This window comes from Trifolium pratense, linkage group LG4 (assembly GCF_020283565.1).
Source record: "Trifolium pratense cultivar HEN17-A07 linkage group LG4, ARS_RC_1.1, whole genome shotgun sequence".
NCBI lineage: Eukaryota > Viridiplantae > Streptophyta > Magnoliopsida > Fabales > Fabaceae > Trifolium > Trifolium pratense.
In genome coordinates, this window is record NC_060062.1 from 20,699,686 (window position 1) to 20,726,251 (window position 26,566).

The 26,566-nt window shown below is 32.5% G+C and overlaps 6 protein-coding genes across 8 annotated transcripts; 5 read left to right on the top strand and 1 right to left on the bottom strand.

Moving 5' to 3' along the window:
• Positions 1-36: 36 nt before the first annotated feature.
• LOC123922259 lies at positions 37-2,618 on the top strand. The gene is made up of 10 exons (XM_045974993.1): positions 37-207; positions 326-593; positions 678-774; positions 906-1,027; positions 1,129-1,225; positions 1,302-1,583; positions 1,688-1,790; positions 1,876-2,064; positions 2,175-2,348; positions 2,469-2,618. The coding sequence occupies exons 1-10, from the start codon at positions 37-39 to the stop codon at positions 2,616-2,618; spliced, it is 1,653 nt and encodes a 550-aa protein (XP_045830949.1).
• A 405-nt stretch (positions 2,619-3,023) lies between these two features.
• Positions 3,024-3,678, top strand: LOC123882118. Its single transcript, XM_045930920.1, has 3 exons — positions 3,024-3,070; positions 3,205-3,289; positions 3,400-3,678. The coding sequence occupies exons 1-3, from the start codon at positions 3,039-3,041 to the stop codon at positions 3,661-3,663; spliced, it is 381 nt and encodes a 126-aa protein (XP_045786876.1). The 5' UTR covers positions 3,024-3,038; the 3' UTR covers positions 3,664-3,678.
• A 2,514-nt stretch (positions 3,679-6,192) lies between these two features.
• LOC123922260 lies at positions 6,193-12,124 on the top strand. The gene is made up of 7 exons (XM_045974994.1): positions 6,193-6,253; positions 6,357-6,431; positions 7,385-7,471; positions 7,569-8,007; positions 8,124-9,052; positions 9,179-10,384; positions 10,458-12,124. Exons 1-7 carry the CDS (start codon positions 6,193-6,195, stop codon positions 12,122-12,124), a joined length of 4,464 nt encoding a protein of 1,487 aa, XP_045830950.1.
• Positions 12,125-15,107: 2,983 nt separating this feature from the next.
• Positions 15,108-15,888, bottom strand: LOC123882119 (F-box protein At2g35280-like). Its single transcript, XM_045930921.1, has one exon. It carries the CDS (start codon positions 15,867-15,869, stop codon positions 15,108-15,110), a length of 762 nt encoding a protein of 253 aa, XP_045786877.1. The 5' UTR covers positions 15,870-15,888.
• A 714-nt stretch (positions 15,889-16,602) lies between these two features.
• LOC123882122 (alanine--tRNA ligase) lies at positions 16,603-20,325 on the top strand. Its single transcript, XM_045930926.1, has 8 exons — positions 16,603-16,789; positions 16,879-17,031; positions 17,124-17,239; positions 17,749-17,841; positions 18,278-18,380; positions 18,461-18,535; positions 19,697-19,792; positions 19,964-20,325. Exons 1-8 carry the CDS (start codon positions 16,706-16,708, stop codon positions 20,021-20,023), a joined length of 780 nt encoding a protein of 259 aa, XP_045786882.1. The 5' UTR covers positions 16,603-16,705; the 3' UTR covers positions 20,024-20,325.
• A 1,139-nt stretch (positions 20,326-21,464) lies between these two features.
• Positions 21,465-25,984, top strand: LOC123882120 (probable protein phosphatase 2C 40). Of its 3 annotated transcripts, XM_045930924.1 has the most exons (5): positions 21,465-22,023; positions 22,883-23,986; positions 24,203-24,467; positions 24,557-24,709; positions 25,467-25,984. In XM_045930924.1, the coding sequence occupies exons 2-4, from the start codon at positions 22,892-22,894 to the stop codon at positions 24,682-24,684; spliced, it is 1,488 nt and encodes a 495-aa protein (XP_045786880.1). In that variant the 5' UTR covers positions 21,465-22,023; positions 22,883-22,891; the 3' UTR covers positions 24,685-24,709; positions 25,467-25,984. The 3 variants fall into 3 exon arrangements, with proteins under 3 accessions (XP_045786880.1, XP_045786878.1, XP_045786879.1); XM_045930922.1 differs by lacking the exon at positions 25,467-25,984 and having other exon boundaries at positions 21,466-22,023; positions 24,557-24,864; XM_045930923.1 differs by lacking the exons at positions 21,465-22,023; positions 25,467-25,984 and having other exon boundaries at positions 22,070-23,986; positions 24,557-24,864.
• Positions 25,985-26,566: the final 582 nt, after the last annotated feature.

Below are 26,566 nucleotides of genomic sequence, written 5' to 3' on the forward strand. Positions count from 1 at the left end.
TGATTTCGCCATTTTCCTTCTCAATTCTTGGCTTCAATGTCTTCCAACGAAGTTCAAATACCAAAACTTTATGATGATATCATGTTTATCAAGGGTGGAAATGCTGCTGGTGAGTATCAGTTGAGGGTTTTAAGAAAGTGGTATGTTTTTAATAGTGTTTTTCCTGGAAATGTTGAATCGGTTGATATGGTGATGATCGACAGGAATGTAAGTTTCTATGTCGATTACTGTTCTTTACAATCTATTGTGTTTCTAAGTATTGATCTTTTTGAGTGGAAACTTATGAAAAAGGTCTAAATTGATTTTTGTTTATTGTGTTAAACAGGGTCATAAAATCCAAGCCACTATTCCTAATCTTTTGTTGTGTCTTTTCGATAACCTAATAGATGAGGGTAACGTTTATGTTTTGTCTAATTTATCTGTGACTTACAACTTGCATGAGATTCTAGGAAGTTATAATAGGTATATGCTTGTGTTTAATGTTAACACTAAGGTGAATCTTTCTTCGAGTTCTTCTATTGCACATTATGGGATGTCCCTCATCGGATCCGATAATGTTCTCCAGCTTTCCGAAAGATTCAAGTATTTAGTTGGTGAGTTATATACAAAGATTGTTTTGAGTTCATTTTGGTCTGTTGGTGAAATAATGTGATAATGGTTTATTTGAAAAATTGCAGATGTAATTGGTGTGATAACTTTCATCAGACACAACAAAAACTATTTCGATGACGGCACCATATCCACGACAGTTTCTTTCAAGCTTACGGATCATAGGTTGCTTATTATCTGTTGATGTAGATTTTAAGATAACTTATTTGGCTATTTGTCTGTGCTTATAACATTTAATTACTCTCTTTAGTTATGTCTTTTATTTTAGTAATGTCTAAGTGATTGTTTGACTGTAGAAATTCGTATGATTGTGAGCTGTGTGGTGACTATGTTGATCTTTTTCGTGTATTGATGGAGAACCAACCCCTAGGGTTGCCCATTGTTGTCCTCCAGTTTGCTAAAATAACTATGCAACAAGGTTTGTGGTTTTTCAAAATTAGTTTTATTCTTGGCTTAATATATTTTTTTGTGCTTTGTCTCTACTTCTGTTCTTAACTGAATTATGTGATGTACTAATAGGTTCCATTGTTGTTCAAAGTGTTGACCATGTCACAAGGCTCTATGTTAATCCAGTCATTCCTGAATCAATACAATTCAAGAGAGGATATCTTTTTAAGTTATTAGGTTAAATTTTTTATGTGGCAAGTTTATTATTTTAAGACTTAGTTTTGATGACATTTTTGTGAATGTAGATTGATTCTGGCACTGAACCAGACCAGAAGACTTCTTGGTAATTGTCCGACGGATAAATCGGTGGGCTTTAGGTTTGATGTCAGTTACCAATTCAAGACAATTTCTGAGCTAATGGATGACCCCCAAACTGGTATTTTTATTGTCAATGCTCGCATAGTTGATATGATTGAACTGAACCCGTGGTGGTATCCGGTGTGTCGTTGTGATATCATTGTTGAGAGCTACCTCGGTGCCTATTTTTGCGAGAACTGCCACGCAACAGAATTTTCTGCTGTTCCAAAGTATGCATAGAATTTAAGTTATCTAATTTGCTTGAATTATGTTTTGTGTAGGTTAAACTTTATACTTTAGTATTATATGATGTATTTTTGTATAATCATGCTAGGTATAGATTTAAAATGGTGTTAGAAGATGAAACTGGTGCCTGTTTTATTGAGGCCTATGATCATGTTATGCTTCCTATTTCATTGGTTGACCCTAATAATCCGGTTGGTGCTCCTTTAATTTCGTTGAATCAATGTATTGTATCTGTCATTTATATCTTTATCATTGTTGAATCAATTTTTTTTGCAGATATTGCCTGAGGCTTTTTTTCCCCGTGCATTTGACTCGGTAATGGGCAAAAGTATAGTTTTGATCCTGCACAAGACAGTTCACATTGATAAATTTCTTGATCCAGTATATGAGGTTCGTTGTGTGTCCGATGATCCTCAGGTGATGAATTTTTATGCTAGCATTGGTCTTTGCAGGATTCCTTCGAAGGTTTGTTAGACTATGCCAATTTAAAATTGTATTGCAATTTAATGGTCTGCATAATTTATGAATTTGATGTTTAAATTTGTAGTTTACTGGTTTTTTTTTTTAATTTGCAGGTTGTTCCAAATTTGATTGATCCAGAATGCAATCTGATGAAAAAAAAGGTGTATCGTCCTCCTGTTACCTCTACCGAACGTTTGCTTGACGAGTATCTAGGACCGGTTTATCGCAGGAATCCGCCATGCGACGATGCAGAGAGTTCTTCTGCTGCTGCTGGGAAATCTAGATTGGTTCGTCCTAGGCTTAATTAACTATGTTGGTGGTGTATGATCATTAAGTAATTAGTTGTCGTATTTGTCGAAATTTGTAGACTTTTGTTTTGAAATATGATGAACATTTCTGCTTCTCAGGTTAGGCAATGTAGTAGTAGTTTATTTGTTCTGGATAGTTTGAATGAATATGAAGGTTTTCACATTACAATGGAGTATTCCATTGATAATATATCCAGGTTTAGTGTTTGTTCTTTAATGTTTAGGAATGATGTTGTAATTGTGTATTGATATTATGAACTTTGGCAATCTTTGGAGTTTATGTTTTGTCTGGTGTTTATGAAATTTGGATTGTTTCCTTTGAGTAAAATTTGCTTATGTTACTTATCTCTGTATCTTATGTATTAGTCTCAATTCAAATTTTTTTCCAATTATGGGTTGTTTGGTGTTTTTGTAATAGTGGGCCACTTGTTTTTTTGGCGTGCTTCCATTTTTTGTGCCTGGCCCATGGAGCTGACTGAGTTGGGTTTTGCCCAATGGATATTTTATTTAATAGGTTTTCTTATATGTATTTTTTATTCACCTGTGTGCATTTAAAGATGCAAGACACTGCTCATAGCAGTTGTATTGCAAGAATCTGTCATGGTACACAAATACTTTTTGCCTCTTCATTATTAGATCTATTTTCTATTCCGCAAAAGAAAATTTTCAATGAAAAATCCATTGGAATTTCCTTCCGTCAGGTTTTTTGATCTATAGTGGTTCTTTGCATTTTTGTGTTTTGATATTTATATTTTTTATTTCAATTTTCTGTTTCGTTGATGTTTAGATAATCTGTGCCTTCCACTATCTTAATCGATCCCAAAACTATGTGCAGCGGTTCCATAAGAATGCAACTTCGATCCTCATACAAGTGGGAATTGGTCGTTACTTCCTCAATCTCTAGGGGTAGAAATGTCCTGGTATAGTTTTTAATTGATTTGTTTTCGTTGTTAAGCTTATTACTTAACATCTATCTTTTCTGGCTTTGCTGTGATGTTCTAATATTGTGTTTTGTTATTTTTGGTTGTAGAATTTTCCCAGGGAATACACCAGAAATTGTTTAATGAACTCTGATAGGAAGATCTATCTTATTGATGTTGCATCTGGAAGAGTTTACAATTCAAAGATTTTTACTTCAGGTCAAAATAAAGAAAACAAATTTGTTTACTCTTGTTGGAAGCAATTTGTGACTGAGAACAAGTTGAAGTTCAGAGATAAGGTTATCTTCAATGCCACCACCGGTGATAATGTTATCGAAGTCCAGATCCTGCGTCGTCGCCGTCGTTCACGTTAGTTTATATGTTGATTTTCTTATGGGTGTAATGAATTTAGTGTTATTCGTTTTGATTTATTTCTTGGGCTCTTGTGGTTGTGTTGTATCAGAGTTTTTAACTAATGGTGTTTTTATTTCTCTTGGACTATGATTAAAAATATAATTGTATTGACTTAGTTTGTGTGTTTTTAATTAAGAATCTATGTCTTCCCAAAGTAGAGTATAGTTATTTAGTAGGTAAAATTATTCACTGGTTTCTCTTTTGGTTATGAATAGACAATTGATTAATGTGTTGTATTTTTTCATATTATATGAGGATTAACAAGGATAATTATTTGATGGCTAATTATGTAGTCTTCACCACCATAGATGAGTAATGTATCGAATAAGAATTTTATAAAATACATTATTTGATTAATAATTTATATTGTATAAATTATTGATTAAATTTTTTTTTGAAAATTATTTGATGGGTTATCAAGACTCATCGATGTTGGATTTTGTTTAATTTGTATTCGCCATAATTTTATTCATAACTGGTTTATCGTAAATAAATAAATATTATAAATAAAATTTAATCTTAATTTATCTTGTGAGATGGTTTATGTCGGTTAATGGATATTTGGTAAATTTTTAAATTAAATTAGGATATTATATTAGGATTAACAAGGATAATTATTTTATGGCTAATTATTTAGTCTTCACCACCATAGATGAGTAATGTATCGAATAAGAATTTTATAGAATAAATTATTTGATTAAAAATTTATATCGTATAAATTATTGATTAAATTTTTTTTGAAAATTATTTGATGGGTTATCAAGACTCATCGACGGTGGATTTTGTTTAATTTGTATTCGCCATAATTTTATTCATAACTGATTTATCGTAAACTATTTGATGAAGTGCTCCTTATTAAAATTTATATATTCAAATGTATTTTGATTTTTTTTCCTTTGATATCAAGTTGTCACGCTTTGTTTTTGTTAGTCATTCACTAGCTTACTATTCCCTCTGTTATCTATATGCCATAGCTACAGCTAATATGCATTATTGAGTGAGACTATAGACTAGCTCTAGGAAAGATGCATTATTGAATTAGTTTCAATTGATTAGGTGTATGTTTGGTTTCAATTCTGGAGCATCCAGAATTGATTCTGGACGTGTAGAATTGATTCTGACTTGTTTGGTTTCTCAAAAGTAGAATTGATTCTGCCTCCAGAATTGATTCTACTTGATCCCATAAATCGTAGCTTCTGATTCTAGAATTGATTTTTACACTCAAATTTTTTGTTCAACTCACTTTTTTATGAGGATATCCAAACATAAACCACTTCAGCTTAAAATCAATTTTGGCCAGAATCAATTTTACAGAATCAATTCTGCCAAAATCAATTATCTCCGCCGCAGAACCAAACACACGCTAAGTGTATGTTTGGTTTTAATTCTGGAGCATTCATAATTGATTTTGATTTTGGACGTGTATAATTGATTCTCAGTTGTTTGGTTTCTCAAAAGTAGAATTTATTCTGCCTCCAGAATTGATTCTACTTGAAGCTATAAATCGTAGCTTTTGATTCTAAAATTGATTTTTACACTCAAATTTTTTGTTCAACTCACTTTTTCATGAATATATCCAAACACAAACCACTTCACCTTAAAATCAATTTTGGCCATAATCAATTTTACAAAATCAATTCTGCCAAAATCAATTCTCTCCGCCGCATAACCAAACACACGCTAAGCAATCAGCTACTATTCCGTCTCTTATTATAAGCATTATTTTAAATGACAATATCCTAATTGTAATTCTCAAAAAATACACATATATCATAATACTCTCTCCAGTCCTTTTTATAAGGAACAATTTGGAAAAAAATTCTGGCCATTTTTATAAGAAACAATCATTAAATTTATTCTTACAATTCCATTTTTATCCTTATTAAATTGTATCCATTCCAAAGTTATGCATTAATTAGAGTGATATATTCTCTAAGGATAAATTAATACACCAAGGTTATTTTTGGAATAGATTGTAAAATTTTAAAATTTTTATTAAGAAAGATAAGGTTTCTTGGTATGTTTGCTTTTTTCAAATTGTTTCTTATGATAAGGACCGGAGGGAATATTAACTTATTTAATTAACTTGACAAATTGAAAAAAAAAAATTATATTAAGTGACCTATTGAGTATTTATTTATAGCCTATTTGTCTTCAGCCATAGTTAAATTTAGCTTAAGCTAGGCTATTTTATATATTATTATTTATATTGATGTTAAATAATGTATTTTGTCTTTTTTGTGGTTCAATTATTGGATCTCTAAATTCCCAATTTGTCCTTTATGTTGTTTCATTTATCCTTTTTTTTCTTATAAATGCTTAATTGTGTTTGTCTCATTTCATTGTAATTTGAGAACATACAAGCTCTTTAGTTCATTTTAGTATTGCACAATTATTTTACAAGTTTGTTCATAAATTAGATAATGATGGTTAATTCAACAGGGCTTTGTAATTTAAGCAGGTTGATGCGACGCATTCGTATAGAAAAAATGAAACTTAAACGTCTGCAAGGAACTCGAGTTATTAAAAAAATTAGTATTAGACGTGGATGTAAGTTTATTCTCTATAATTTTTTAACTTTGCTTAGTAGTTATTTAATATGGTACGAAGTTTTTTTCTTTTTGTGTAACAATTTTCATATTATTTTTACCAGTGTGTTGGTCAAGGGCTGGAATGCTTTTGTTGGAGCAACAAATTTCAAATTCTTCTAACAATTATTCTTCATCATGTAATAATACTTAATATTACTTAGAGCACAACCAAATATATATATATATATAGATAGATAGATAGATAAATAGATAGATATGTCTTGTGTTATTGTGGGTTTCTTATAGATATTTGATTTTCGTATAATATTTGTGACAAAAAAAAAATTTGTCCAAACTCTCATATCCTTTTATATATTTTTATAGATTTTTTATTTTCAGTTAATTTGTAAGAGGAGTAAAATATATGAAATTTTTTTATTTTTATTATTCATAAAGTAAGTTTTAGCAAGTCCTCTTTGTTAAAAAAAAAACCCTCAGTAAATCCTAAATATTGTAGTTTTGAAGCAATTTTTGTGAATCATTTTCACTATTTACACCTGGGACTTCCTAAAATTGAGTATTTTTTTTTTTTTTTTTTAACAATTGATTCATGATCATTTACCTAAAATTAAGTTGGTTTTAATTAAAATTAAAAAATAAAAAAACAACTCACACATTTAAAAATATATGAAAAAATAAAAATAAAAAGGCAACCCATTAGTAATAAAAAAAATGCAAATCGAAATCAACACTAAAGACTTAAAACAAAAAAAAGCCCAGAAATTTCATCCCTTTAGTGAAACTGAAAGTAACTATCACCTTCCAGTTGAAAAAAAAAAAAACCATAAGATTGTTCTTATTTGTTGGTGTTGAAAATCTTCAATTTTTGGGGCGAAATCCTTCTGGTTTTTACTGAAAAAAAGAACATTATACCTTTATGGAGATCAGTTGGTTTTTATGCTTGATTAATTCAAATCTACAAAGGGGAAAGAGAAGTTTGTATGTTGTTCATCCAATATTTGGTTCGAATTGCACCTGAAGATTGTTATTCGTGTTTGGTTTGTTAAGTGAGTTCTGATTGGCAATGGAATTTGTTCTTCCGGTGATTATCCTCGGAATTTTTTGTAATTTCATTGAATTTTTTACACAGGTCGTGCTGGTTGTTCATACGAGGATGAAAATGCTCTACAGCCTGATTTTACAAACATTAGGAAATTTCGATCAAGTGAAGTAGTAGGTACGATTACAAACTAATTAATAGATTCTTATTGTATATTTTGCATTTAATTAATGGTTGTAATTTTAGTTTTTATAATGTAATTGTCAAATTACAGAGTATATGGATATTGGTGATATGGATATTGTGTGTCCGGATTGTGGCGCAATGATTTGGTATTACGAGAGAGCTAAAAAGGATCCTGGGAGCAATGCGGTTAGAGTTTCTTTCTGTTGTAAAAAGGGCAAAATCTTGATTCCATATTTGGAGGAACCACCACCTCTAATAAGATCTCTTTTCAATGGATTTCACCCAAAAAGTTCTCATTTTTTTGGAAATATAAGATCTTACAATAACATGTTTTCTTTTACTTCACTCGGAGGAAGAGTTGATACTGCATCTAATGAGGGACATGGTCCTCCTCATTTTGTTATTGCTGGGCAAAATTACCACCGAATTGGTAGCTTACTTCCTAAACATGGTGAATCTCCAAAATTTGCTCAGTTATATATATATGATACTCAAAATGAGGTTTCAAATCGATTATCCCATTTCAGGTAATTATTTATTCGATTCAATATATTTCAATTATCTTATTGTTTTCATTGATAAATTGTAAAATAGATAATTTAATTTTGGTGACATATAACATGTGATTTGTGTTCTTTCGTAGTTCGCTGGATTCTAAGAAAGCACTTGATCCATTGTTGGTGGCAGATATTTTGGCTGTCATGGATGAACACAATTTGTTGGTGAAATGTTTTCGTATGGTTAGGGATTACCTTGATGCTGATCAAAGTGTCTCTGTAAGTTTACGTTTATTTCGTGATCGACAAAGAGATCCCCGAGTTTATAATGTACCTCAGCTTGATGAAGTGGCTGCATTGGTTGTTGGTGATATTGGAGACGATGAGGATGGAAGAGATATCGTCGTACGCAAAAAAAATGGATATTTGAAGAGAATTCATGAAACTCATGCAAAGTATATTCCGTTGCAATACCCGTTGTTGTTTCCTTTTGGTGAAGATCAGTACCAAGAGAAAATCCCACTTAACCGTTTGACAGCGTCAACAAGTAAAAAAAAAAGAATTCGTGTTCCAATGCGTGCGTTTATAGCTTTTCGTCTTCAAGAGAGAATGAACGAAGATTCTTTTATTCTTAGGAGTAGAAGATTATTCCAGCAGTTTGTAGTTGACCTTTATTCGATGATTGAATCTCAAAGGTTATCCTGGGTAAGGTCTAATCAAGAGGAAATTCGATCTGATTTTCTTGCGGGAATAGAAGAAGCTGTTAGTCGTGGTGATTTTGTTGCATCTTCCATTGGGTCTCGAATCGTTCTACCGTCTTCTTTTACTGGTGGGAGGCGCTACATGTTCAATAATTGTCAAGATGCTATGGCCATTTGCAAAAAATTCGGTTATCCTGATTTATTTCTTACTTTCACCTGCAACCCAAAATGGCCGGAAATACAACGCCACATGGCTAAATCTGGTAACTATTCAGTATACAGACCTGATATTACCTGTCGTGTATTTCAAATGAAATTAAATCTAATGATGGCAGATTTTCGAAAGGGTCAATTTTTCGGTAGGGTTGTTGCAAGTAAGTAATCTTCTCTATTTTATTCTGAAGTTATTTATTATGTTTTGCCTTAGTATTTTTTTGTCTTTTTATTGTTCTATTGTTAAAACTGCTTCTTAATATTCATCATTGATCAACTTTTACAAGGTATGTATACTATTGAATTTCAAAAGAGAGGATTGCCTCATGCACACATTTTATTGTGGTTAGATCCTCAAGATAAATTGACTACAGCGGCTGCAATTGACTCGGTGATTTGTGCTGAATTACCTGATAAAAAGTTGTTCCCTAAACTTTATTCAACTGTAACAAATTTCATGATTCATGGACCATGTGGGAATGGTTTTACCGAATCTCCGTGCATGAAAGATCATCATCGTTGTTCTAAATTTTATCCAAAAAAATTTGTGTCGCATACCTCTTTTGATCCAAGTGGATATCCTATTTATAGGCGCAGAGACTCTGGGCACACTGTGATTAAAAAGGAAGCCATTCTAGATAATCGAAGTGTTGTTCCGTACAATCCGAAACTCATGATGAAATATCAAGCGCATGTTAATATAGAATATTGTAACACATCAAATTGCATTAAATATTTGTTTAAGTATATTAACAAAGGAGTTGATAGAGTGACTGCTACTTTACATAAAAGTGATGATGAATGTGTTGATGAGATACAGCAGTACTATGACTGCCGGTTTTTGTCTCCATCAGAATCTATTTGGAGGATCTTTGCTTATAAGATTCATTTTAGGTGGCCTCCAGTCACTAGATTAACTTTCCATACCCAAGGTAACCAGAGAGTGGTCTTCAATGATAGTTCTAATCTAGAGAAGGTTCTAAAGTCCAATAGTGAAAAGGGTACCATGTTTTTAGCTTGGATGGCTGCAAACAGCCAATATCCTCAAGGTCGTCACCTAACATATGCTCAATTTCCAACCTTATTCACTTATGATTCTGATGGTCGGTTCTGGAAACCGAGGAAAAGTGGTGGTTCGGTGGGTCGCTTGACCTACATTCCACATGGTTCCCGTGAGCTTTTTTATTTAAGATTGTTGTTGACCGCCCAAGTTGGATGCACCAGTTTTGAGGATCTTCGTACTGTAAATGGTCATGTCCATGATTCATTTAGGGAAGCTTGTGCTGATTTAAGGTTATTGGAAGATGATCAAGATTTTATCAATGCTATTGTTGAAGTTGCAAATATTGGATCTGGATATTCTATTCGAAAGATGTTTTCCTGTTTTTTGATGTCTAACTCAATGAGTGACCCTTTTAATGTTTGGGAACAGTTATGGGAAATTCTGGCCGATGGAATATTGTATCAAAAGCGTCGTGAGTTGAATTTGCCAGGTGAACTTCTATCTCTTAACAGTTTATTTATGTTGTTTTGATTTATATTTTATTTAATAGTTTTTTTCTTCAGATTTTGTTATGTCCCACGAGGATTTAAAAGAATCATGTCTCATTGAGATTGACAATTATTTGCGGGCAAATGGAAAATCTCTGGAGGACTATGAATGCATGCCGAAGTTAAAAGAACAAAATAATGGTATTTTCAATAACATTTTGCTTGAGAATGAATTTAATTATGACTATGATGATATGAGGATTCTTCACAATGAACATGTTGGTAACTTAAATTCAGAGCAATTGTTTGCATATGAAGATATTTATAAGGCTGTTGATAATGGACTTGGATCTATGTTTTTTGTTGATGGATACGGTGGGACTGGGAAGACGTTCTTGTGGAAAACTCTTTCTTACAGACTTCGTTCGGAGGGAAAAATAGTAGTAAATGTTGCATCTAGTGGTATAGCTTCTATCCTACTTCCTGGTGGTAAAACTGCCCATTCACAGTTTGGAATTCCTTTAGTTCTTACCAAAGAATCTTGTTGCCAAATTGATAAAGGTAGTAAAAAGGCACAGTTGCTGATTATGACTAGCTTAATTATTTGGGATGAGGCTCCTATGATTAATAAGTGGGCTTTTGAAGCTTTTGAAAGAACTCTTCGGGATATAATGAGTGAAGTTGATGTTAAGAATAAATCTCTGCCATTCGGGGGGAAAACTGTCGTTTTTGGTGGAGACTTTAGGCAAATTTTGCCTGTTATTCCTAAAGGATCTCGCGCTGACATTGTTCATGCAACAATTAATTCATCATACCTTTGGCGCAAATGCAAAGTTTTGAGATTAACAAAAAATATGCGCTTACAATTTTCATCCAATTCAGTTGAAAATGAGCAATTACGAGAGTTTGCCAGCTGGATACTTGATATTGGAGATGGTAAGATAGGTATTACTGAAGATGGTGAGTCAATTGTTGAAATTCCTCAAGATATTTTAGTTAAAAGTTCTCTGAACCCAATAGGTGATATTGTTGAGGCAATTTATCCAAATTTGCTTGAAAATATATATGTTCCAGATTTCTTTCAAGATAGGGCTATTCTTGCTCCAACATTGGATGTTGTTGAAGAAATAAATGATTATGTACTTGCTCTCATGCCCGGTGATGCGAAAGAGTATCTCAGTTGTGACTCAATCTCAAAAGGTGATGATGATGTTGGTGTGGATCTTAGATGGATTACAACTGAGTTTTTGAATGAAATTAAGTGTTCTGGAATGCCAAATCATAAACTCATTATCAAAGTTGGAGCTGTCATTATGCTTTTAAGGAATATTGATGTTTCGTCTGGGCTATGTAACGGCACACGTCTTATTGTTTTCTACATGGGGAACATTGTCATTGGTGCTAAAATCGTAACAGGAACTAATATTGGTGATATTGTTTATATCTCCCGAATGAGTTTGGTACCATCAGATGCCAATGTTTCAATAAGTTTTAGACGGCGCCAATTCCCCTTCTGTGTTTGTTTTGCCATGACAATTAACAAGAGTCAAGGACAAACATTGTCTCACGTTGGTTTATATCTTCCGAGACCAGTTTTTACTCATGGTCAGTTATATGTTGCTGTTTCTCGTGTTAAAACTAGAGCAGGTTTGAAGATTCTTATAGTCGGTGATGATGGTCTAGCCAAAACAAGTACCCTTAATGTTGTTTATCCTGAAGTTTTTCAAAGAATTTGTAGATGACCATCCAATTTCTTAGATTTTTATTATTGTATTTTTTTTTGTTGACAAATATTATTGTATTGTTAAACATGTTTGTGTTGTTGTTTTAAATTGTAATTTTAAAGTGCAGTGTACTCATGCCAATTTATATGTAAATTTTTATTGACTAATGTTATATTTTTATATTCAATTCCTTTCTATATAAATTCTCGAAGGATTGCACATTAATTTACATATCAACATTGTCTCTCATAATACAATTTTTTTCTTCTTCGTTTTTTCAATTCAAATTTTTTCGTAAAGTCATCCTTTGAGGAGATTATTACTTGAACCGTGTCCTATTTACAAGTCTACATCAACTCATTCTTTTCACCCCCTATATGTGAATCTCGCACCAAAATAATAATACACGTTTTTTACTTGAACTGTCTCCCCTTTATAAGTCTACAAGTTATTCTTTTTGACAAAACAAGAAAAATAGTTTTAATCAATAAGAAAAATAGTTAAAATGATGTTTTGTTGGTCAAGATAGGAGAATCTTACGTCGAATGTTGGGGAAAACAACATCGTATGAAGAAAGAAAAAATGAAGAGCTTTTGCTTCAGTTAGGGTTACGGAATGAAAAAATCAAAAACACGCTAAGCATAGGATCTTGCTTAATGGAAATTTTTTTAAAAAAAAAAAAAAAAAAAAAATTTTTTTTTTTTTTTTTTAAAAAAAACCGTGCATTGCACGGGTGAAAAAACACTAGTAGATCAAACAAAGATTTGAATTTTGACATATTCTACCAATTTCAACAAAATAACCCTACTGGTTTTTGGTATTCCAAATGTGTGTAACCAATATCATATATATGTGTTCAATCAGGTATGTAGAAGTCGCACCAATACACCATTGATAAGTGAAACCTTTGTTTATTGAACTTACATATGCAATATTAGAAAGATAAGGATTTAGATAAGATTTAATTTGTATAGATCAATGTAAAACTATTTAGTTAGGATTTAATCAGTATACATTAAAAATGTGGTTTTTTTTACTCATGCATTCAATCAAATAATTCAATGATGTCACTTTTTAAGTTAATTCCAAAAGTATTTCTACAAATATCTTTTCATATAGAAAAAAAAAACTTGGGTAAATAGGGTTTTACCCCCCTGCAAAATAGGAGAATTTTGCATTACCCCCTGTAAAATAAAAAGTTGTGATTCCCCCCTCGTAATATTAAGATTCTTTGTTTTACCCCCCTGAATTGACAACATGGATTTGGAATCTTAATTTTGCTGACATGACAACCATACGTGGCTTTTTTTTTACACATGGTTTTTTTTTACTGTTTTTATTTATTTAATTTTTATTTTGCCACATATTGAGCTATGTCATTTAAAAAAAATAAAAAATAAAAAACAAAAAAGGGGAAAAACAAATAGCAAGAAACATCAACAATCTCCACCACTCTCATGAGAAGAACAAACAACAACACCAAACTTCATCTTCAATCTTAAATTTCATCTCATCAATTCAATCTCAAACCCATAAATCCAAAACCATAAAAAACTCATAAGTTTCTCAAAATATAAAATCTCACGGTTCATTCTCCACCACCAGCCACCACCACCGTCGTCGTCCATCTCTCTTTCCCACCAATTGCATCTCTCTTCCTTGCAGCATCACTCTCAATTTTGTTGTTTGTTGATTTTCCAAAAAATTAAAATTAAATCAGGATTAATGATGTTTGGAGAACATGTGTTGTTGTTATTTTTCTTGAACTTGTAATTGCTAACCCAACCCATATCTTTCACCAAAATCAAAGGAATGAACACGTGAGAGGTAGAGACCAGGAAGGAGAGGGATGAAGGGGTTGATTATGTTAGGGTTGTTGTTGGTGGTGGTGGTTATGGAGGAGGTGGAGGAAGAGTTTGAATTGGAGGAATTGTGGAGATGATGATTTTTTTTTTTCGATTTAGGGATTTGAGATGAAAGTTGCTTCCTGAGATTTGATATGAAGGTTGTTTTTTGGGAAAAAAAAATTGTGGGATTTGAGATGAAGATTTTTTTATTTTTTATATTTTAAATAACAATGATTTGGAATAATTATAATAATAAAAATAATAAAAATTCAAAGAAAATCCACATATGCATGCCACATCATAAAAAAAAAAGATTCCATGTCTAGTTGGCGAATTAGGGGGTAATTGAATGAATCTTTATATTACAGGGGGTAATCACAAAAAATTTTTTTGCAGGGGGTAATGCAAAATTCACCCATTTTGCAGGGGGGTAAAACCCTATTTACCCAAAAAACTTTTCATATAATTTACTCCATTTGTTCCTTTTTATTTGTCGTTTTAGAAAAATACAATAAATTAAAAAAATGTATTTTTGCACTTTTTTTATTATACTCTTATTTTAATTCACCAATAAATATATTTTTTTTTGCACACACTTTTTCTTTTCAAAATAATTTAATATATTATGTACTAAAAAAATAATAATATGTTAGTATATACCAAAAAAAAAATTAAAATATTTGAAATTTACATGAGAATATAATTGATAAAATATAACCTTAAATTATCAAAACTACAAATAATTTGTAAAAAGAACAGAGCTAATAATTAACCTCATTGTACAATGTATTATGTATGATATCACCTAAAGTATTAATATTAATATTAAATCTAAAACAAAGGATTAATATAAAAGTTCTAAAACAGAGAAATAAAAACAAACAACTTCATCAACATAGTGTGACACAAGTGATATATATACTTAGGCCTGCTAACTATTTGGTCATGTGTTCGATCTCCGGCCGGTGCATATGGATCTCAGTTACCTCGAGGAAATTAGTCTCTACAGTTGTGCGCCGCACAAGAATAATAGCTAAACTCACATGGCTAATCAATATCAAATAAATAAAGAGTAAAAAGAAAACTCCAAACAAGAATAATAACTGGACTCAAACTAATAAATTTTATTTCTTCAAGAGAAGTTAACAGTTTCCCTAGACAGGAAACATGTTACAAAACAAACCTAATTCGTAATTTCCAGCACAATATTTGCATAAAGTACAATCATCTTCATCATCAATTTTATAGGCAGCAGCATACCATGTTGAATATTTCTTCTTCTTCTTCTTCTTCTCTGTTCCATTCCTCTGACATGAGCTTGAATGACATAAATCCAATCCTTGATTTGGAACTATCACACGATTTTTCACCCACATACTTTGAACAAAACTCTTCACCCTCTTTCTACAACTTGCAACAGAATTTTTCAATTCAGCAAAGAGATCAAACCCAAGTTTTCTTTCTTCTTCATCTTCACGATTCGCCATCAAAATCATTGAATAAACATATTTGGCTTCATGATGACCCTCTAATGCAGCCTTTTTCAAATTCTCCAAACCCAAGTTCAGCATCAAAGTTTTGAAATACTGTACCATTCCTTCACGATAAAAAATCTCCAAATTTCCACGTTCTCTACAACGCCTCAAAAACAAAATTTCTTTTTCACGTTTGAACCATGGAAGCGGAACCAAAGCAAAGTTATCCATTGATGCACGTTGATAAACATAACCATCTTCTGAAGCATTGAGAAACTCTTTGCAGCTGAGTTTTACTTTGTAAAGGTCGGCCATTGAACGAGAAGCAACTCTTCCAACAATCTGCACCAATAAATCATTTGGAAGAGCTTCTACTATGCTTATGGAGGAATTGTTTCCATGCAGCTTGTTGATTTTTTTCTTTACTCTTAAAGAAGCCATGATATTAACGAGAGAACGTGTAAAGAGACTTTTTTTTGGTGTTTGGGTAAAGAGATAGTTTGGAGTGCAAGTTATCATTAAAAAAAATCAAATCTTTTCATATATATATATGATAACAAACTTGCTGATTTTATTGTTTTTAAAAAGATTAAGATGAAAAATTAATTTGTTTCAAAAAAAAAAAAGATGAAAAATTAATTTAAACATATCTTAAAAAGATATAGAGATTTTTAGTGATATAATTTTTTCTTTAAAGTTATACGATATACTTATCTCGTTTTAACAATAAACAAAAAAAAAAAAAGATAGAGGCTTTGTTAGAACTATTAAAAAAAAATTATCTTAAAATAACGTCAAAAAACTTAATTGGTTCAGTGATGATTGAAGTTGAACTTGATAGAGAGGATCACAATTCGATTCCCACAAGTACAATCGAGAGGGCTGAAACCATTTGATGTCAGAACTGACCCGAACTTGCTTAAACTGGTGGTAAAATAAAAATCAAAAAACAATTGTTTTTAAAAGGATATGGTAACTAACTCTATCTTAATAAGGTAAAAAACTAAAAATTCAATTTTTTTTGTTTGAGACTTTGAGTCATATAAAAACAGAATGTGGGTCCCGTGAGGAACAGATATATTATGTTAATGTTGTGGGGTTAATGGCGGTTTGACTTGGACTAAGTCAATGATTAGGTAACAGAAAAGTAACTAGCTGACGTGTTATTTTGGCCGTCCACGTGTTCAAATGGCGTTTTTCGTTTTCCTTTCCTTTGTGTTTTGCTAAACCCACTACTACGGTAGCAACCGGTTCTGTAATTGGGTACGGTGGCGGCGATGGATAAGAGTCCCACAAAGTTAGATTACTATGATGACATGTGGAAGCTTCATTCTACTGCCACACTTGTTTCTCATTTCAAGGTACTACTAGTACTAGTAATAATAACTTTATTTTATTCATTTTTAATTTTTAATTTTTTGATTTATAACTTTGAAAAAATGTTGTAAAGGGTGATGATGGAAGAAATGTTTTGATATTGGACCGGACTATTTTCTATCCACAAGGTGGTGGTCAGCCGGCAGACACTGGTTTCATACATATTACTATTGATGACTTCAATATCAAGTTTGTTGTTCATGATGTTCGATCCAAAGATGGAATTGTATGTTTTCTTTTTCTTAAATTATTATGGTTTTTGTTGTTAAATTCTGTGTTTGGGGTTTGTTACTTATTTGTTATTTTATTTTTGTGTAGGTTTTACACTATGGTGTTTTTGAGGGTTTGGAAGGGGACTTTGAGGACATACTCCAGAAAGGAGGGAAGGAGGTTTCACTATTTGTTGATGAGCATAGGAGAACAATAAATTCTAGGTACACAATTTTGCAATTGACTGCACAGACACATGTCAGTTTTTGCACGAAAACGATATAGAGAGATATAATTACATTTAATGATGTCATTTTTCAAATTATTATCGGCATCAATCTGTCAGTGCTCGTGTTCAGTGTGAACTTCATAGAGTATATAATATGAGCAACGAATCTGAATTCGTTTTGTTAAAGTATTGATTAATTAATTATTGTGAGGGACACTATTTCTTTTGTTCACTTAGCAACTGAGAAGCTTTATCTTCTGTACTTGATTAATACCCTGCTTTTCCCTTGCTGATACTTGATCATATGAAATAAATAACCTATGGAGTATTTTTTAATTTATGGTTTCTTAGGAGTAACACTGTACCCTTGATTTTATTTCCATTATTACACAGTTTTTTAGAAACTCTCGTGTGAATGTATATGGTTACTAGTACTACACTGCTTATCTAAAAATTTGTAATTCTGTTACTAGTAATCTCATATTTGCTTGTTATTTTGTTTAGGCTGCATTCTGCAGGGCATTTGCTTGATATTTGTCTGCCCAAAATTGGATTGGGCCATTTAGAGCCTGGCAAAGCTTACCATTTTTCTGATGGGTATATCATTTACAAGATTTTATTCCTTTTATGAGTACTTAATTTACCAGCTATGAATACTTGATACTAAAATGTGTCAATGTTGAATCTGTCAAATCATTGTTAAATGCTAATCCAGGATAACATATTTAGTTATTGCCTTATTGGAAATCTACATTGGTCCTCCAATTAGAATGTTACCTCGTTAGCGCTCCAAAGATTTTTCTCACCAAATTTAGTCCCTCAAAGACATGCAACCATTGCCGAATTCGTCTTTTTGTCTTAATGCTTTAGTATTCTGTAAGAATGAATATGGAAACATTTTAGACAGCTAATATGATGAAACCATAAACTTGACTAATCTCCTGTTGTATGTACTCCCACGAGACTTCTGTTCAAGATTGTGTTTGTAAGTTATAAACTTTTTGCTTTGCGCTTGCTATTGTATTGTTTCCAGGCCCTGGGTTGAATATAAAGGTGTAATTCCACAAAGTGAAATGCAGAATAAGCAAAAGGAGTTAGAGCTAGAGGCTAATGCTTTAATTTCCGTAGGAGGAAAAGTAAGTTAAAAGTGTTTATAATTTGCCTTTAATATGTGGCAGCGACACCTTGTTCTGAAAACCTTTACCTTGCCATTTAGGTTTCTGTGGATATATTTATGTATGATGAAGCTGCTAAGCTTTGTGGCGGTATTCTTCCCGATTATGTTTCCAAGGTCAGTCTATAAATATACTAGTGTATATATTTACTTTACTATTCATGTGTTATTTATCATGAACTAGTTGCTGGGTTTGTTATTATAATTTATAACCATGGTGCCTGCGAGTTTGTCATCTTACAAGATTCTTTCTGGATTTTCTGTTTGTTTTCGTTTGGTTAAATAAGTACACTCACATTAGATTCACTGTCAAAGACCGGCAGACAACATTACAGTATTAGGCCTTAGCATCCCTGAGTTCAGTGTTAGGAATATTCCAGCTCATATGGTTTCTTCCATTGGCTTCTTAATTCTCATACTTTTTTTCTCTGGGGAAAAGAAGATTAATGCCTATAGTATTTTAAGTTTTAACCACTGTGTACAAGTCATCATAACTACGATTGTTTTTAATGAAGATGGAAACTCTCATATACCAGCTGTTGTGATAAAATCAATTTAAGCCAAATATCATTATTAATAAAGGAACAATTTGTTTTCTCTTTATGCTTTCCTGGTATTCTGTTTGTTTTCTTATGTCAATCAGTACTCTTCGGTAGTATCTCTGTCTGATTGGTTTCTTTGTGTCCATGTATTTACTAGGGTAGAACCAATCCAGTAGTATCAATTTGAAGTAACTATGTTATGTTTTTTCTCTCATCTATGCTCTTCTAGAAAAAGAAGAACCAGCTCTTGGTTTAGGCCTCCACTCCAAGAAGTCTTGTACACAAGCCCACTAATTCATATTCCACCTCTACTTAAATATACCTAACAAAAGTTACTCACATGAGGCTCCTCCTCTATTATTTTGATGTCTAACAAAAATATCACATATGAGGCATCTTCTAATAATTTGTTCCCACTAATTTTGAGGTCCACTTCCATTTAACAAAATTTGCTCATATTAGGCTTCTCCCATGGTTTGTTTAATATAGGGCCTTACATGGCTTCAGGCTTCATCTTACATTGGACCAGTCCTTTAAAGAAGTAAAGAACTCGGTATATGTACGATTAATCATGTGTCACTCATGTCAATCAATGTATTTATTTGCAGTTCTTAATTATAAACTACGAAACTGGTAGTGGCAAGCATTTTTAGGATGTCAGATGTCTACCATTACCAAAGCTACTGTCTGTCCTAGCTGTTTAGTATGTCTGATATTAATTCATCAACTCAAACAGGAAAGCACACCTCGCATTGTGAGGATAGGGGATAATCCGGGCTGTCCCTGCGGTGGTACACATGTTTTAGATATTTCAGACATCACAAAAATTAAGGTGTGTAATCAATTTACTACTTACAGTCCTAAACAAGAAGGTTGATTTGATAATTTTTTACTTTAGTTTAGAGATTTATGATTTGGTCTATAATTTTTTTTTTGTCTATTCACCTTTTGTTGCTAATCTATGCAACAGTTATGTATAATAGTTACCTGTGTATTTGATCAGGTTTCTCAAATTCGGTCGAAAAAGGGAATGACAAAAGTATTTTACAATGTTGAAACTTAGTTAAATGGACGAGTCTGCTGTCAAATAACTGTCATGAGTCGTGACTACTCTTGTGTCAAGTAACTGTCGTGAGTCGTGACTACTCTTGGATAAGCTATTTCGCTAGTGACAACTGACAAGCTAAATTTGAATCATGTTAGTCACTTATGAACAAATTATGGTTTTCATACCACCACAAAACAGTGGCTGCTATAAGGTTTGTATGGTTTGATGAGTTTGAAAAGAACAATATTGCAATAGCTTTAGTGTGTGATGATAGTGACACATAAATATATACAGCATATATATAGAGATATTCTTTACATGTTGAGTCTTGGCGTCACATTATTATACTCCTCAATCCTCATTCATTCCAAATCATGGTTTCACTTTCTCCTTTGGATTTGGAATAAAACTCAATAACCACCCTTTCCTTTTGCTTCAAACTCACGCATGCATATTGACCAATTTATAACCTACTAAGTCTTAAAAGAATTTCAAACTAAGCATATATTTAGTTATGTACTCTTCCCTCAAGACTTCACTCACGTCATGATCACAATGATTTTGATCTTTGTGTCTCCCTTCTTTGAATTGAATGTGTTGAACTCTCTCTCCTCTTAATGGATGGTAGTGATGAATTTGGCACCTTGTCCTCTAAATCTTTTCTTTTGTTTTGTCTACATAAAAATGTGGAGAAACTTAGGCAACAATTTGGTCCATGCATGTAAATCTGCATATTCGTACTTGGTTGGTGTTGTTTATTGTATTTTGAGTGAAAAACTCTTTAACTAAATAAATAGCTAGGTACAAAAGTAACCCAATAAACAACTCTCAGCCATTCAATTTTCGGGTAGCATCTATATATAACATATGTTAGGCAATAATTCAACATAATGGGCATCCTATCCTATTCCATAACATAAAGTAACATAATTTTTCACCCAATTTTGTTATTTTCATCATTAAAAACAAATAACTTAAGAAATTATAGACAGACTAGAAGGGTGGAAAAACTTGTCTGATTTTTTTTAATTATAAAACTATGTGTATAAAAAAAAAAAAAAAAAATTAAGAACAACAATGTTATCTCTTTTAAGAGACATAGGATGATGAAATATGACCGGATAATGTGTTTATAAGTAAAAATAATTTGTATCCTATAAACTAATTTTGTAAAATTGAGTTATTTCAAACGTGAAATTCACCTGAGTGACTCACATACGATGTTAGCGTGTCTTGTTAGATATGCTGGCGTGACATATAAGTCATTGTTTGCATGTGCGTTGACTTGGTCAAAATCAGTGAGGGTCGGTCTTTTTAAAAAGATCTAAAATTAGGAGGCTAAAAGTGTTATTATGAAAATTATGAGTAAAAATTGCAAGTTTGTAAAAGTTATAAATATATACAATATTTTGTGGTGATATATACTATATATTGATGTTCAAATAATATGATTATGTTTTTACTAAACTTTTTTTTAATTAGGAAAAGATATTTTTGTGCTATCAAAATAAGTAATGAAAAAGAAAAAGAGAATAAAGATGAAGCAACATTATTAGCAAAAAATTGGTAAAATAGAAAGAGATAGATAATAACCAAAAATGGTTTGATTCAAGTGGTAAGTGAGTATATTATATGGTATAAACAAGAAAAAGAAAAAGAGATACATAACATAACAGGAGAGTACATAGAAACAACACAAGAGAAGAAATGGGCGGTGAGGTAGAAAAGAGAAAAAGATAGTTAAAAAAGAGGTAACTTACGTGTAGAAATGGGACTCAAATAGGACAAAACACAGAACCATTACCAAATCTTGTTTTTTCGATGTTGACACAGATTCTCCACTTGTTGGTTCACACAACGCGACCAAAATATTTTTCCTTTGTGATTTGCTAAGTCACACTCCTACTGTTCTTTCTTTTCTTCTGTGTCTCTCTATATAAACTTGTAACCACTCTTCTCTTCTTCTGTATAGTTAATCACATTCTTCATCATCTCATCTATTGGTGATAACTCAGGTAAGTGCTTGCTTTGTTCTTTTTCGTTTTAACATGCATAGGTTTTTCTGTTCTGTTTTTCTCTCTTTATGGCTTTATTATGTAGTGAGACTGAGAGATTATTACTGAATGGTACTTGATATGAAAACTGCTTTTGGGTGTTGCTTCATTTCAAATCAAGTTTCACTTTTTAGCTATTGTAGCAAGAAATGTTTGATTGGCATCTTTAAGGTGTTTAAAGGGAGTGTCTTTCATGGATATATTCAGGGGAATTGCAGACACTTTTCATAATGCATTTTTGTTTGAAAATTTAGCTTCAATTGGATGCTTTTTTTTTTTGAGAATTTAAAAATAACTTGTGCTATTACCATGATTTAGACTATTAATCTATTATTGTCCCTTTTGTATTGTTATGAGCCTTCATTCATCTATAATTTGAGACCCTTACATAATTTGAGAAGTCTTTCATTCATATTTTCTAATCTCTCCTTCCAAAATAAATGACAACAATTGCATGCATGCCAATGCAAAATTTTGATCACTAATATCTTTAATTGTCTATTAGTAATATTATAAGAAGTTGATATTTTGAAAATGTTCATCGTGACAAATCAAACAAGATCTTATATGCTAATATTTATATATTATTAGATACATGAATAGTGCATCTGGTAAAAATAGGTTATTTAAAATGGGACAGAGGCGAGTACATGATAAGGTGGCTACTTTGTAGCAGATCACAGTGTGCGTGTGTGTGTGTGTGTAATGGAATTATTTTGATATGGTCTGGTTACATTTTATAGTTTGCTGTATTTTTTTCTCTCGAAGTGTATAGACTATAGTGATGTTGATAGTGTTGAAAATGGATTTCTGAATACAGGAGAGGAACATGCTTAGTCCTGAAGGAGAAATTAAAATAAGTTTTGGCTACAAATGCAATAGTGATAGAGGTATCCCTAGCGAGATCGCCGATGGCTACAAAAATCTTCCCATAGTCCGTAGAGCAAGTAGTTTCTCTTGTTTGTCAGGTGCAGCCATAAGTGCAAATGCTACACTAGCCAACACAAACATATGCAATGGTAAGATAGGTGTTGAAATCCTTCCAAGTTGGGATTCTCCTAATTCATTTCGTAGAGTGCCTTCTTCGCCAAGTCTTTCACGGTTCGAAAGACTATCGTCTTCGCTCCCAAATAGTCTCTCTTATCTAAGTTCCAGTCCTTCCACTACCAGTGATAGCCTTGAATACACGAGTGATCGTCCCAGTACCGACGGTTTTCTTATTGCTACAGAAGTTCAAGTTGCAGGAGGAGCTGCTGGTGAAGATAGAGTTCAAGCAGTTTGTTCTGAAGAAAATGGTTGGCTCTTTTGTGCAATTTATGATGGATTTAATGGAAGAGATGCAGCTGATTTTCTGGCCGGTACCCTCTACGAAACCATCATATCTTACCTAGATAAGTTAATTTGGGAATTGGAGCCGGGTTCCATCACAACTTCCGACCATGTGGATTTGGGTGAATTACTTCGATATAAGTTGGATGATAGTCTTCATTGTCATGAGGATCATTCTCTGTCAAGATCATCACGGGAGTCTTTTTCGCGCGGGGTACTTGACAGCCTTGACCGTGCTCTTAGTCAGGCTGAGAATGACTTCTTGTACATGGTTGAGCAAGAAATGGGAGAACGTCCGGATTTAGTTTCTATTGGATCTTGTGTTTTGCTTTTGCTTCTTCATGGTAATGATTTGTATACACTGAATCTTGGCGACAGTAGAGCAGTACTAGCGACGTGCAGTAGCGGTGACAGAATGAATAAGAGTGAGAGACTTGAGGCTATACAGCTTACAGATAGTCACACTGTTGATAATGAAGCTGAAAGGACTAGACTCGTGGCTGATCATCCCGATGACCCTAAGGTCGTCATAGCAGGAAAAGTGAAAGGTAAGTTGAAGGTTACTCGTGCATTTGGAGTTGGCTACTTGAAAAAGGTATGTATTCTCTCACACTTTAGAGTGTATTTGAATAAACAGTTTGATTAAATGTTCATTGAATAAGTTTATATCATATAAACGTCTATGTATAAACTCTTTTTTTAATCAAAGAGGAGATGCGGATAAATTTTGTTCACATATTTTTCGTTGGCTATTATATTATGAACAGATTATATATTGAATATGTCATATGATATTATTATTCTCTTGCAGAAAAATCTGAATGATGCTTTGATGGGAATCCTTAGAGTTCACGATCTTACGAGCCCACCATATGTTTCCACTCAACCATCAATGAATGTGCATAAAATCTCAAATTCTGATCAATTTGTTATAGTAGGGAGTGATGGTTTATTTGACTTCTTCAGCAATGAAGAGGCAGTGAATCTTGTAGAGTCTTATATCTTAAGCAATCCTTTTGGTGATCCTGCAAAGTTTCTCATAGAGCAGCTTGTAGCTAGAGCAGCTGATTCCGCAGGTCAATATTTCTATATCTTATGCTAAATTTATTTCACATGCATCAATATAGAATGTTATGTGTTGTGTTAATGAATAAAGTTCTTGCAGGTTTCAGCATGGAAGAGTTGATGAATGTTCCAGCCGGGAGGAGAAGAAAGTACCATGATGATGTTACTGTAATGGTGATCAGGCTTGGAACGAATCAGAGAACTTCAAAAGCTTCAACTTGTATCTAAGACCGCACAAAGATTACTTGTATATGTAAGTAGCTTTTCGATGGATGCACTTTGCCTAGTCGCATTTGGTAGGATAAATTTGTGGTATTGAAAGTGTACATATTCTATTTTACAAGAACAATTGGGTCCTTTATATGTAAAATATATTCATATTTGTGTGAATCTATTTTTTTTATTTCATAGTCGCCTTATGATTTGTGATCGAAATCACCATTGTTTACCTTTTAATTAGTAATCAAACTGTAAGTAAATGTCCAGAAGCATGGAGTTCACATGATTTAGAATGGTTACACTGCCATGTACTATATCCGACCTCTTCTTAATAAGGTCCTCTCTCTTATCCGCCTCCCAGTTTGGACCATTTAGGCGAGTCATATATATCTCGAAGCAAACTTTTGTGCTAATACCCTAGCTCTGAGAGGACATGATGTGGACTTCTCTTTAAATGTTAGCTATTAAAATCAACTTAAAATTAAAAACATTTAAGTGATTTTAAGCAAATGCATGTACTAGTATTTATTTTCTTCTCACTTTAAAAAAAAGGGTTGGTTCTTGATTAATCAATGATGATTTTAAAGGCATTGTCCTATTGTGCAGTGTATTTTGTTTGCCCTACTTCACTTCAATTCAATGCAATAGTGGTAGTTTGTTTGTTTCACCTTAGCATTACCTTTTTATCTTCTCGGGCTTCAAGCTTATGATAATGGACTACACTTGACACATGCTTCTTCCTTTAATACTTTTGTTTTCACTTTATTTCATTGATGTTCACAATGGTTTAGGTCCACAAGCTGAATCACTCACATGGGTCTTAACAACATAAAAAAATGCAGAGGACATTAATTGTGGTCTCACCATTTCATTATAAAATGATGAATTCGTATATCAACCAGCAACTACAAACATTGATTCAAGGGCTAGTTGCTTTATTCAAAACAAACAAGTTGAGTTCAGGAATCATTATCAGAACCAGAAAACAACAAAACAAAAAAATGTACTGATGTTACATTAGAACTAAATAATTAGATTTTTGTGGTACATGTCATTCTATTTTCACCTAAATGCAAAATATCAACAAAGGATAAATCCTTAAGGAATGAGATCATCAAACACCGAAACTCTTCATATTAGACGTGTTCTGGTATCGGACACATGTCGGTGGCGGACACCAACACAACACCGACACTTATGGTTATACTGAATTATATCATTTTCTCAAATATTACCGGTATCAACGTGTTAGCATCTGGTGTCTGTGTCAGTGTCCGGTGACTCTGTCCGTTCTTCATAGCATGAGATACTAAACCATGGCTACCAAATTTTGTTGTCATAACATTTATAGTATTAAGTTTACCTAAATAAACCAATAGAACAACTATAATTCTGAAGAAATGTGTGTTTTGTTGTGTAAAGTTTTGTTGTGTACTAGTAAAGTACTAAATAATATGATATTTTAATGTTAATTTTATTATGTGATTATAAAAAAAGATTTATTTAATTTAATTCTTCAAAACGAGGCGGTTAGAAAACTTGTAAATATATATGCCCCGAAAAGCAGCAATCAAACACGGCACTGATCACGGCACAGTCAAAAGCTAGTACTACTACATTAGAAGTAAAAGTGTCCATATCCTCGGAGTAGTAATAGTATAGTAGTAAATGCAATAACCCCTTTGAATAAATTATGTTGACAATTATAAAACCCTGACACCCAAATAAGAGAGGAATGAGAGTTTCAACTAGAGTTAGATTTTCTGGTAGATGTTAAACTTACCCAATGTGACGAATTCCTATCTCGGTTGTGAGAGATATTCACATTTAGTCTCTGATGTTTAAATAGAATTACGGTAATTTTGATTCTATCACGGTGATCCACCTTGTG

Bases quoted from the DNA above. Each gene is read 5' to 3' on its own strand.
- LOC123882118 (XM_045930920.1), top strand. From the start codon at position 3,039: ATGAAAAATCCATTGGAATTTCCTTCCGTCAG. The intron at 3,071-3,204 runs GTTTTTTGATCT...AACTATGTGCAG, and splicing joins TTGGAATTTCCTTCCGTCAG to CGGTTCCATAAGAATGCAAC. The intron at 3,290-3,399 runs GTATAGTTTTTA...TTTTGGTTGTAG, and splicing joins CTAGGGGTAGAAATGTCCTG to AATTTTCCCAGGGAATACAC.
- LOC123922259 (XM_045974993.1), top strand. From the start codon at position 37: ATGTCTTCCAACGAAGTTCAAATACCAAAACTTTATGATGATATCATG. The intron at 1,028-1,128 runs GTTTGTGGTTTT...ATGTACTAATAG, and splicing joins TAAAATAACTATGCAACAAG to GTTCCATTGTTGTTCAAAGT. The intron at 2,065-2,174 runs GTTTGTTAGACT...TTTAATTTGCAG, and splicing joins TTTGCAGGATTCCTTCGAAG to GTTGTTCCAAATTTGATTGA.
- LOC123882120 (XM_045930924.1), top strand. From the start codon at position 22,892: ATGCTTAGTCCTGAAGGAGAAATTAAAATAAGTTTTGGCTACAAATGC. The intron at 23,987-24,202 runs GTATGTATTCTC...ATTCTCTTGCAG, and splicing joins GAGTTGGCTACTTGAAAAAG to AAAAATCTGAATGATGCTTT. The intron at 24,468-24,556 runs GTCAATATTTCT...AAGTTCTTGCAG, and splicing joins TAGAGCAGCTGATTCCGCAG to GTTTCAGCATGGAAGAGTTG.
- LOC123882122 (XM_045930926.1), top strand. From the start codon at position 16,706: ATGGATAAGAGTCCCACAAAGTTAGATTACTATGATGACATGTGGAAG. The intron at 18,381-18,460 runs GTAAGTTAAAAG...CTTGCCATTTAG, and splicing joins TAATTTCCGTAGGAGGAAAA to GTTTCTGTGGATATATTTAT. The intron at 19,793-19,963 runs GTGTGTAATCAA...GTATTTGATCAG, and splicing joins CAGACATCACAAAAATTAAG to GTTTCTCAAATTCGGTCGAA.
- LOC123882119 (XM_045930921.1), bottom strand. From the start codon at position 15,869: ATGGCTTCTTTAAGAGTAAAGAAAAAAATCAACAAGCTGCATGGAAAC.
- LOC123922260 (XM_045974994.1), top strand. From the start codon at position 6,193: ATGAAACTTAAACGTCTGCAAGGAACTCGAGTTATTAAAAAAATTAGT. The intron at 6,432-7,384 runs GTAATAATACTT...TTTTTTACACAG, and splicing joins TAACAATTATTCTTCATCAT to GTCGTGCTGGTTGTTCATAC. The intron at 7,472-7,568 runs GTACGATTACAA...GTCAAATTACAG, and splicing joins TCGATCAAGTGAAGTAGTAG to AGTATATGGATATTGGTGAT.